This window comes from Amia ocellicauda, chromosome 21 (assembly GCF_036373705.1).
Source record: "Amia ocellicauda isolate fAmiCal2 chromosome 21, fAmiCal2.hap1, whole genome shotgun sequence".
Taxonomy (NCBI): domain Eukaryota; kingdom Metazoa; phylum Chordata; class Actinopteri; order Amiiformes; family Amiidae; genus Amia; species Amia ocellicauda.
In genome coordinates, this window is record NC_089870.1 from 6,610,355 (window position 1) to 6,622,447 (window position 12,093).

Genomic DNA, 12,093 nt, shown 5'->3' on the forward strand with positions numbered 1-12,093 from the left:
GCTTCTACAAAGCAGCTGGCTAAAATTCCTCTTTTACAACCGATTTGCAAAATACATGAAAAAAAAAAAAAAGAGGAAGGAGTTTAGAAAAGGATGTATTTAAAAAAGTACTGACATCTTTTGCAGATAAATGTATAGTTATTACTATTGGAGTCAACATGATTAAGCTTAGCATGAACTATGTAATCCAAATTTAATGGGAGGGGTGGGGATAGGTTTGGTAGAGGAGCCAGTTGTATGCTTGCCTACACTCAGCTTGTCTGTGGAACATCTGAAGGTGAGGAGCTATGGTTGCCTGACACCTCAGCAGCCCAGCCTATCATTTTCAGACATGCCAAGTTTTACCGTTTGCTGCCTACCGAACTCATCGTGCAAACTGGCTCCGCCCACAGTAGACGCTTTGTCCTGAGAACCTTCCAGGTGGACACTTCCGTTCCTGGCCAGCAGGGAGGCGCTCGCGCTCAGCACGGTTGCCTGGGAGGGGGGGCGGGACTGCCCTTTGACCTGGGAAGTAGAGGGCTGGGAGCCCTGCAAAGCTTCCTGAAGACTGTTAGAGAAAGAAGGGATGGGAGGGAAGGAATAGAGAGGTGGGAGAAAGGGAGGGGTTAGAGAAGGGAGAGACACAAGGTTAAAACAAGCACAGGGTGACACGATGTGGCCAGTGTTTAGCAGAGGGTGCACAGGTAAGTCAGAGTTAAACAGTGGGGAGAAGAAAGAGATGGCACAAATTGAATAATTATATTCACAGATGGGTGTTGGGAAGGGGCATTGGAGGTCAAATGAAGGTCAGCCAGTTTATAGAGAGAAAGTAAGAGAATGAATGAATGAACGAACAAACAAACATCTGTATACTTCAATAACAAAAGAACTCCAAGAAAGAATGAAAAAACGAAAATATTCCAACAGCATTACAAGAGGAAATGTAGAACATAAAAAAGCAAAACAAAAACACCACCAAAAAGCAAGGCAGGAAACTTGATAGCTAAAAGCTAGTGAGCCTAATTACTAAGAAAGGCAGGTAAATCTACACATCCAATACACAACGTTGTCTGCTGCATATTAAAACAGCCAAGGACATGGATACATCCTAATTTGCTAGCTGATGTATCTAGTTCAATGTTCAAACTGAAATGCTGTCCAATTACGCGTAGTCGGTGTCGGTGTCATAATGAATGCTATTTTTTCAGATTGTCAGCGTTGTTTTTTTTATTCCAATTTTTCTTACCCAAAAACTCAATTAAATTTCACCTTGTTCTAAACTAGCCATTTCCGATGCTGAGGAAAATGGAGGGAAAAAACAAAAAGCAGCTCTAATTGCCCAAACGTCCCTCAGTCTCAGCTCAGTCAGACTCCAAAACAATCCACTTCCACTTGCAGCTTACACTTTCCTTTGTTCTCCACAAAAACACATAAGTGTATACAATCTAGCTGCGCACAGTTAGAATTTCTCTCATATAAAAAATAGTTGTTCTCAAAGTATATAATGTTGATCTAGGAATTCAAGCCGAGTGGAACAGGGCGTTAGAACATCTACAACAGGAAGAGCAATCTTTCAGTCAAAAACTGCTGCTTTCTTGCCGTGGCCTCAGCCTTTATCGCCAGGACTCACATGGAAAAAAACGGTAGCGACTTAAAATATATGAAACTGAACCTTGTACCTATTGCTTGTCAACCTGCTTATTTTATTGACATTTAGTAATGCAATGTATTTTAAATGCAGTTTGCTAGTGTTGCTCTTCTATTCTAAACTTTGTGTACCTGTAACTTAACTGAAATAACCTTTATTTTTTATTTGTTTCTCTAGCTTACCATAAAGAAATGCTATCAAGTTTCCTGCAGAGGAAGATGTGAGACACAGGATGACATGGCAAAACGAATAGGGATGGCTACAGACAGTTTGCTAAAGATTGGCCTCAGGAAGATCTTGGCAATCAATGATTTATACATTGTGACCAATAACTAAATATACTCTCCAAGACGTGTAGATTCAAGTGCTTAAAAAAGTGGTTAAATATGACATTGATTTTTTGTAAGATGATTAATTGTAAAAAAAAAAAAAACTAAAAACTAAAATAGCAAACAAGTAAGAAAACCATGTAACAAATCCCTTGATGTGCAGAATGGGGCACAAATTGATGTCTGTAGGTTAATGTGTTAAAAATGGTTCAAATAATACAGACATCCCAGTTTAAGAATACCCCGATTCTGTATATGCTGATGTATATGATCTATCAAGCAGTTGCTTTGTAAAGTGTATAGAATACAGAAACTGGTGCAAACTTTCTACATTTCAAGGTAGGACTACAAATATACTTAATATATATTTAGAAATATATGTATCTTTCAGGCATACAGAAAACTGTATATCACACCTACCTGACCAATACTTTATTTTAAATGTTATGTTAAATGTGCCAATTGTATTTTCAAGATAGGCAGATAAAACACCTTTTCCTATGTAAACTTTTGAGTGACACTAAAAAAAAAAAAAAAAAAGACTACAAAGAATACAAACAACAATTTACACTACCTAATCTATGTTGGGGAAACATTACAATCAAAACACATCTGATATATATATATATATATATATATATATATATATATATATATGCACACACACGTATACATGCATATAAATACTGTAATAAGGAAAAATGTATGAAAAGAATGGATCAGAGAACAAACTTACAGCTGAAAGTGAAATATTTTAAATGGCAATGGGCCGCAAGAAGTTGCAAGAAGAACAGATCCAAGATGGACAAAGGAAGTTACTGAATGGATACCAAGAGGTGAAAAATGATGACCACATATAAGATGGGAAGATGAAATCATAAACCTTGCAGGCATGACATGGAAGAGAGAAGCAATATCTTGAAACAAGTGGAAACATCTTGAGGATGCCTTGTTCCAGCAGATCGATATAGGCTGATGATGATGACGATATCACGATTTTAAATATCCTGTTTTTATTCTTGTATATCTATTAATTTACTTTATATTGCTTAACCAGTAACTCTCACTGCTATTTCAGCCCCATCCCCCAGATCAGTTTGTCAAGGAACCCCAATTAAAATATGACAGTAGGGGTCTGGCTATTATAAATAATTCTGAAGTGTGGGCATGACACCAGGGTTAACACCCCCATCTTGGAAAACAATGTAATGGGCTTCGGTTCAATGCTTTATGAGAAAGACGCCACCTTTCATTGCCCATTAACCCCTATGACTGTTAATAGGATGCAGGGGGATTTGTTTCAGCTACTGCTCCATCACCACCACTTCCAGCCTTTTCATTTGAGGTCTCCTGTCTGAGTCCTCAATGGGCCCAGCCTTGCATAGTTTGGGACACCTGAAGTTAAGGTGTGAAGATAGTCTAGCTGCTGCAAATTGGAGGCACACAGAGTGATATGCAAATGGAAAAACCTGAAAATGATGACGGCAACAGTCTGTGGTTGCACCCACTCACCACCAAGATTACTGACCCCCGTTTTAAAATGGATCTGAAAGCTAGAAAAAATAATGACATGCCGGACATGTATTTCTCCAAAAGACTGCTGATCGGGACAGATCAAGCCTCTCTCAATTTCTTAATGGCCGTGTGTTTTTGGAGATGGTCCGATCCTTCATGTTGGCAGTGCATTCCTATAGTCATATTGGCCTGCAATATCTGAGACCTATCTAAATCATAGCATCTTCAGAGATGGTAGTGGGACATTTGCTTCACGTGTGGTCTGAAAGCAGCATTCCACCAACCCTGTCACCACTGTTCTCTAAATTGGTTCTCTGTCATGATGCTTGTTAGCCCCAGCGGTATCAGTGGCAGAACTGTAATTTCTACTTTTGCCATGCACCAAAATTAGCTCTGTGTGCTCCAACTGTATGAGCTCTACCACACTTCAGAACACATTCTACTGCTGTGGAAGTATCCATGTCTACAACCTCTGTACAGGACAACCTAGTGTTGACCAAACCACTGTGCTTTGCTGGATGTCACAGACAATCCTCCCTTTGCATTTCATCTGCATACCCTCCAATTTTGGCAGTGCCGGAACAATACATGATCATGCATGTAAACACAAAGTATGGGATGCTGGTTCTGCTCTCTCTTGTTGCTCAGGAATAAGACATTCAAATGGGATCCATCAAATTAATACTTAAATTGGTCATGGAGGTTTTTTCTTTAGTGGTCATATCTTACAAGGCATTGCAACTGATGAGTTCGTAAATGCTCATGATAGCTTGCCCTGCAAATTGACAGCATTGGTAGCTATGCAATCCCTGCCCTGTCAAGGAGATCTTTAGCAAGCCATTCAGAAGGAGTTTATGCAAGGCTGTGTGAGAGCTGAAAGCAGTACCTTAAAAAAAACTAAGAGGGGGTTGGGGAGCAATTTAAAGGAAGAAGGACAAACCAGAGTGGAAAAATGTATTGACTTTAGTGATTTTTGATGGATCTGCCATGTGTACTTATGGAACCAGTCACCAGCCAGCAAACACTAACTGTAATGCAGAGCTAATGAGCAAACATTCAAATTGGAGGATTAACATCTATAATGCAGTTCCAGCTCTGAAGACCACAGACACTCTTAAGAGAGCCAGAGCTATACTGTTAGCAAATGAGTCGGATGCTTTTGTTTCCATTCTGGGATTGTCTTGTTAAATCGATAGCCTAGATCTTAGGTAGTGTAAGTTAAACCCTTTAATGGCAAATGAAAATCCCATCCCCTTTATTTATTGGCACTGGAGATGCAATAACATGTCACACGATACAACATGTTTTTATTTTAAGGGAGAGAAGACTGTGTTGATCTAAAAGAAAAAACTTAATATGCTCCACAGTAAAAGGTATTTAAAATATTCTGAAATAGAATGGTCATCCATTAAATATGAAACTCACATGTACTTTGCAATTTCTGAAATACAGAAATTAATATTTGTATCTTTCCGCCTCACTTATCTATCAGTTGCAATAGCTTAAAGCCGTACAAACATGGTTCGAATATGGCCAATATGGCCCTTGTGCACTGGGGGACAATTTTGTTAAATTTGGTTAAAATTAAGAACATAAAGACAATACTTGATATTGGGGGGAAAAAGAAAATCAAAACAGACAGGAAAATAGAAAGAACCCCCAAAACAAGAATACATTTGTAGAGAGCGCTTTCATGCAAAGCCGTTCATGCAAGAGCAGCACCCAAGGCGCATCAACCTATGGTATTCCATTCAGGGAGCGGAGAGGGGCTGGGGTGGGCCATTGGTGTCAGCAGTGGGGAATTCAGGCGTGAAGTGAGTGGTGGGGAAGGAGGAAGGCAGATGGCTGCATGCGGCACTCCCCCCGGGGAGAGCTCGTGTGGCATACCTGAGAGGCGATCCGATGAGAGAGGTGGGCGGAGTGGGGTTACTCCCCGCGTTGTGCCGCCGCCGCACCGCCTGCCGCCTAAATGTGCTGCGCTCGCGGCGAAATGTTACCGTCTCCTCGCTCGATGGGGCTGCCGTGGCAAGAGAGAGTGTCAGCAAATGCTGGTCTGGGATCAAGGGCGGCGTGGCACTGTTGTGTGGCGCTTTGCTGTGCCACCCCCTGCTCCAACCACTCCACTCTGATAAGGGCTCAGAACTGAACCATTCCCATGAGGACTATAAAGTTATAAACCATACTCTTGTTTGTTTGTTTTATTTTAAACTTAGCACAGAGACTTGTATCAGAGTTGGGAATGAATTGCAAATATAACCCAACCATCAAAAAGTTGTTATATCGAACATTACCAAGCCATTAATTACATCCAGGGTCACTGGGATGCTTCAAAATGGGCTGGATTACACCTATGGATCCAAATAAACAACACTAATAAAGTTCAATTATCACAAGTGTTCAAATCTGCAAGTGTGTCTGTGTGTCTCTATTTAGCACTCCCAGGAAACCAGTGTCAGCCTTTCCTCTATAAATCTGCCTGCTGAGGCTCTGGGACCAAAAAAAAAAAAAAAACAATAAACTCAATCTGCAAAAACAAATTACTCAAAATGTCACAAGCCAAGAAAAGTCAGCTCTGAGACTGGGCAGAAGCCAAGCTGTTATTGTATATGAAAGCAACACAAGGCTATTTCAGCTGCCCAACCTCTCAAACGTGCGGTCACAGGCACACAGACAATCAGACCGGTGGTGCAGAGCAGCAGGACACGTTCAGCCCTGATCATTCACTCCCAAAAGAGAGGTTTACAAACAAGGGTAATACTGTACACTATATCAGACAGATTATTAGTAGGCAAGTCTCCTTGGGATTCGTTCTCAAACCACCCCAACTGTACAACTTGTTTGTAAAAATGCACCAAAATAACAGCACTTAACAGCAAAGAAGAAGTTACTTTTCTCCATGACACTATGTTTTTTTTCATGTATTTTTTCATCAGCCATTTAAAGGCTATTTCCCTTTTTGGATGCCTTTATCATGAAGGCCATACAAGTGCATACAACTTAATGTTAGTTACAGTCATTGCACAATGGTCTAAACAATCGTTATGCGTCACATAAACAGAAATGGATAATAGTTGGTTGCTATCTTCAATTTACCTTCAGATAGCTTGAAAGCCTACACACCAACCAGGCAGATTGCAGTACATTTATAAAGTAACATTTCTGAAGTAAGGTAAGAATGTTTTCCAGCCAGTAGAGTGGGTCTGTGTGTCAATAATTCTTCTACCTATTCATAAAGGACATTTATTTAGCAAACACTATAATCTTTGTATTATGCTTAGGGAGAGACATTACTGAGATGCACATGGAAACCACAGGTAGACAGAGAAGTTAAAAGTATCTCGTTAGACCAATCAAAAATAAGATTCAGTGGACAGTACAACATCTGATAGATTTTATCCCCACATGCATGTTTTAGTAAATGGACAAATATTCAACATTATTTAGGGAAGCAAACCCAGACTACTTTACTGGATAGCAGTTCAGTGATGAAAGCCAAATAACATTACTGGCTCTGTAATAAACCCATTCTAAGCACTGCAACAAGTTCAGCTGGAATTGAATGCTCATAAAATAATTTTTGTTACTGGGTTAAAACCACATGCTCGTACAACTTGTTCCTCCCTGTGATAGTTGATTCCTGTCATAGTTGACTGTGACGATCTCTCCAGACAATTTCCCAGTGTTTTCCTGGTTTTGTGAGATACTTTAGTGAACCCACGGACATAAAAAAAAAGCCGTATTTGTGTGTATGAGCACAGATACAATTTGGTAAAATCACAGAGATTATACCATCTGCTCCATTCCCATCATTTCGATCATAGACGTACAGCCATCATGACGTGTTTAAGGAGCGATAACATTTAAGTGGCAGATGGTGTATACAGATTAAATGCCACTTACTTCCTAGAAGGGAGTCCCTCCAGTACGTCACATTTTTAAAAATATTTTCACTGCCCCAGCTGCAGGTTCTTGTCACGTACACATAAATATACCAACGCTCACACCTTCTTCTTTTATTACCAGAAACCGCATGGTTATGAGATCTGTTATATTGCACAAAGAATCCTGCGATGGCCACTTACCCCGCGGCGTGGCTCCTGTGTCCTGGCACTCTGAAAAGGCTGCCTGGCTGGGCAGGCTGTTCCGGGAGCGGGTGACGGACTCGAGCTGGGAGGCTCGGCCCAACAGAGACACCTCGTCCAGGACCTCGCCCTCCTTGGCCTCCAGGTCAGATTTGGAGGTGGTGAGGGGGCGAGTGCTGGCCGGCGCCCCCAGCCTGTTGGGGTCATTAAGGCAGGCTGCTGTGCCACTGTCCAGGCTGAGCACACGGGCATGCGTTTTGGCACTGCCCGTGCTGGGAGTGCGGCGAGAGGAGCGCCTGCGCCCACCTGCCCCCCCACCCCCTTCCGAGCCAGACTGACCTTTGGAGGAGGCGGCGCTGGCAGCGGCCCCGTGTTTGGCTTTCAGGGCTCGGTACCTGCCCTCAGGGGACTGGCAGGAGTGGGAAGTGGTGCTGGAGGAGCTGTCCGTGCTGAAACGGTGGGCCGAGTGAAGGCTGGACGTGCGGCTCAAGTCGCTCTGGTCGCTGGAGTCCTCCTCAGCCGCAAAAAAAGCGCTACGTGGCTTGGCGATGCCCCTCAGGGAGACGTAATCCCGGTGGCGGCTGGCATCAAAGCTGCTTGCCCGCTTTTTCCCAGCCCGCCTCCGCCCATTACACCCAGAGGAGGAGGAAGTCCTGTGGATCAAGTTGGCCGACTTTGGCCGCACGTCCTCCTTCTCCTTCTCTCGGTCCTTGCCTCTGTTCCTCTCCTTGTCCCGGTCCCGGTCCCTGTCCCGGTCCCGGTCCCTGTCCCGGTCCCGGTCCCTATCCCTCTCCCTGTCTCTGGTCACCAGTCTGCTCCCACTCTCGGTACTCGTCCGAGTCCGTGTGTCCTCCGAGCAGCTACAGGGCTCGCTCAGCTCAGGAGGAGCAGGGGCAGCGTCCGGCTGCTGTTTGGCTGTCAGCTCGTTGGCATGTGGGTTCTTGTTGGCCTCTCCTGAGGCCAGACCATTTAGACCCCGAGAACTACTGCTGTGGCTGGGACAGCTGGGACTGATGCCCCCTTCGCCTGGAGTCCTGCTTTCGGTGGCTGCAGAGAAGCTCGAGTCCCCACGCTCTTTGCTCTTCTCGTCCCCAGACAGGGACAGAAGGCTCTCCACATGTGTGGAGCTGGTCTGCTCACTGCGGAAGCTGCTGACGGTGCTGTTGGTGTCTCGATCAGTGCCGCTGCAGTAGCTCTCTGTTGAGCCACTACTCCTGGTGCTCAGACTACGCAGGCTGTCCGCGCTGCGCTCCCCTCGCAAAGATTTGCCCTGTACACTCCGGGAGACACTGGACTCCCCCTGATAGAACCCAGAACCCCCCTCACCTGCTTCCCGAGAAACCGATGACGCCAGTTTGCGAGCCTCTGTTTGGTAGTGCCGGCAGCAGTCGCCGCTCTCCAGCCCCCTGGAGGTGGAGGCAGTGGGCTGCCCATTGTCCAGTTTATATAGCCAACCTCTGGACTCGGCCTCCTCTGAGTTCGAGGGCTTGGAGGTCTCCAGTTCAGACACGGGGTCCAGCCCCCCTCTCCTGGGCTGGGTGTAGAGGCTAAAATCTGGGAGTGAGGTGTCGGGGAAGGCAGAGCCAGCTGAGCTGGAGGTGCGGGGGAGGCCTCGGGGTCGTGAGTCTTTGCGGTAGGACTGGGAGTGCAAGGGCACCAGGGAGGCCGCCTCAGTGTCCAAGGCAGCCGACAGAGACTGGTCCACGTGATGGGAGATCGGGCCACTATTCAGGTCCACAGGGTCCCTAGCAAGCTCTGGGGGTCCAAGGGAGGTGGAGGGCTGCAAGGAGGCGAACGAGTCATTGGAAACCAGGCAGTACATCTTTGGGTCTGACATCAGATCTGGCAAAAGAAGTCAAAAGAAACAAATTACAAGAAACTGAATTAACTTAAGGAAGTTAAAAAATGCACAAGAAATCCTGGGCTGGATATGTACAAGTACAGAGCTGAAAAGGCTGGTAAATGGAGCTGGCCCACCATGCATCAGGTCCTTCAGGGTCTCACCTTGATCCTGGCTTCCATCTTTACAGAGGCTACAGCTCTGAGCAAGACTCAAGCTGATGTCGTCTGAGGTCTTTCCCATTTCTGCCCCTCCTGCAGCAGAGGAGAAAAGGAATTTTAACACAGAAACTCATGACTAATTCATTTCCCCCTTTTCTCTCTCTCTGGGGCCCAAACTGCAGGGTAGAGCTTTCAATCATCATTGGCTGCAGAATCGGGTCAAAGAGGTGGAGGGCTCAAGCAAATAAATGGGGTTCATGGGGCAGAGGAGGACTTGTTAAAGAGGGGAAGGTGTGACAGCTTACATCGATGGATTTCAAACAGTGCTTTACCAATCAGATCTATATATGATTTACACATTTGCAAACATCAGTGCTTCCAACTGGCTTTCAACATTTCACTAACCACCAGTAGGTAAACAGTACTGGGTTAGTGATTTGATTTAATGTTTCTGGGAAAACCGGCGATTAGACCATAAGAATCCTATTTATATGAAGCTTGATGGGAAATAATGTCATTGCATTCAGGTGAAAATGTCTGAAGTTAAGGGCAGGAAACTGGCATTAAAGTCTATTTTTGGTGGTATTTATCCAAAATCTTGCTCTTCTCTTACTTTTGGAAACGTTATCCTGTTGTACTACAGAGAATGTTAACATTTCGTTGTGATCATGAAGAAGTTCCATCATCATCAATGCCACTTAGCTAATTACAGTGCTACCCTCCAGCCAACTGAGAGCAAATAATATATTGAAAGTGATGAGACCTGCTGAATAATTAAAGGTTTCTATGTGAGGCCCGTGTCAGCTGCTTCACGCTAAAGGGCAAGACAGTAAACCACATGCAGCTACAACTGAATCAACCCAGGGATCATTTTCAGAACTGTACAATGGCCTACCCCTTTCCTCCCAGCATTTAAAAGTAGAATTTGGGTGTATAGAACAACACTCATACCTTTGGCTGTGGTGGTTCCTCCATGTGTGGAGGCGATCTAGATTAAAGGAAGGAAAAGATCAGAATTAGGACACCAAGGAAAACCAGTTAGAGACACAGAGAAGTAATTATGTGACTCACAGCGAGGGAGAAAAGGTGCAACTTCATAAAATGTGCATCACCTTCTGCTAGCAAGCTTTAGTAATGAGGCCAAAGACTCAAAACTAAAATAGAATCACTTTTTTTTTTTTTTTGAGTGGGGGACCTTTCTGGAACATCAGGAACCAGGAGCGAGACAGGCTTGAAGAAGCAATTAGGCCATGGCACACTTAACAGCCAAGGCCCCTTCTAGAGAGACATGGGCTAGCGGCTAGGCCTTTGGATGCACATCATTATTCAGCACTTTACATGACATACATGTAACACTGGCACTCCTGTAGACATCCCGTGCGAATTCCTCCTCAAATCTCAAGTGACGCTAGTATGCGTACGGTCAAACATCTCTGGGTGTGAGCAAGAACTTTGTTTTATGACACAGTCATTTTGGAGTATAATCATAAATCATAGAACACTGTCTAACAATAATGACGCCAGTTTTCTGTTGCCATAGGCACACAACACAAATCTGTTAGTGAAAGGGGAACATTACTGAAAAGCAAAATTAAAACTATTTATATATTGATGTTAGTAGAGAAGATGGTGGAAAATAATATAAGAGCCAACTGTATGATCTGATCAATTAAAAAGGATGAGAGATGATCCATACATCAGATTTATTTTCATAAAAATTCAAATTTTATTACTTGGGGGGTGGGGTCAGGTCAAATCTGTTCTCTCTCGATATGAACTCTCAGCATTATTTTGCCCTTTTCCCTCTGAACTCCGTCTTTCAAAACTCCAGCTCCAAAATGAAATAAATAATCTATAAAACGCACTAGATGCCAACTAATATGAATGGGAAAGTGAAATGTTCCACTACTTTCTATGTCAAATAGCTTACATCTAACAGAATACAAGTTAAATGGGGGAATCATACACAAGGGAACCAGTGATCTGTAGCAGTTATAATGTTTGCGCTCCTAATAGGATGATGAGAAATCTTTTTATTATTATTATTAAAAAAAAAAAAAAAAAAATACCATTGGTTCGCACAGACGTTTAAGGCGTTACTCATTTCAACAAGTTTAAAACACTCCGTAAAGAAAAAATGTAGAAGGAAAAAAATTAATAAGGACAGGAACTGACTGGAAGTTATGAACGCTGATAGCGGAGTATAGAAAAACCCTGCAGTATCCGACTGGTCTTGCTACCCTCCCTCCTAAAAGAGCTTTTAATATTTCATCGCCCCAATTCAAGCTACAGTCAGTCTGCCTGGCACATCTGTCTTAGACTATGCATTATATAATTTCATTACAAACTGCTGCAGTCCTGTTTATTTATTTATTTCGAAGTTATAAATTGCGCTTTGGGACATTTTTTTAAGCACCAGAAAGAAATCAATACCAAGCAACTAGATGTTCTGGTCAAATGTATTGGATTTATTGAATTCTGAACGACTGTGTTGACATTCTGGAAGCAAAGTCATGACAATAGAGAGAGTCTTGGCTTC

At 43.5% G+C, this 12,093-nt stretch overlaps 1 protein-coding gene across 4 annotated transcripts in view; it reads right to left on the reverse strand.

Annotated features, from left to right (window-relative positions):
• pcnx1 (pecanex 1) overlaps window positions 1-12,093 on the reverse strand; it is a 43,525-nt gene that overhangs the window by 24,682 nt on the left and 6,750 nt on the right. For 2 of the 4 annotated variants that reach the window (XM_066695048.1, XM_066695047.1), the window contains exons 4-8: window positions 10,506-10,542; window positions 9,558-9,647; window positions 7,554-9,395; window positions 5,359-5,488; window positions 360-547 (exon numbers count right to left, since the gene is read on the reverse strand). In XM_066695048.1, the coding sequence (XP_066551145.1) occupies window positions 360-547; window positions 5,359-5,488; window positions 7,554-9,395; window positions 9,558-9,647; window positions 10,506-10,542 (2,287 nt within the window). The remainder of the gene's footprint in view (window positions 1-359; window positions 548-5,358; window positions 5,489-7,553; window positions 9,396-9,557; window positions 9,648-10,505; window positions 10,543-12,093) is intronic. The other 2 variants (XM_066695050.1, XM_066695049.1) reach the window with 1 other exon arrangement.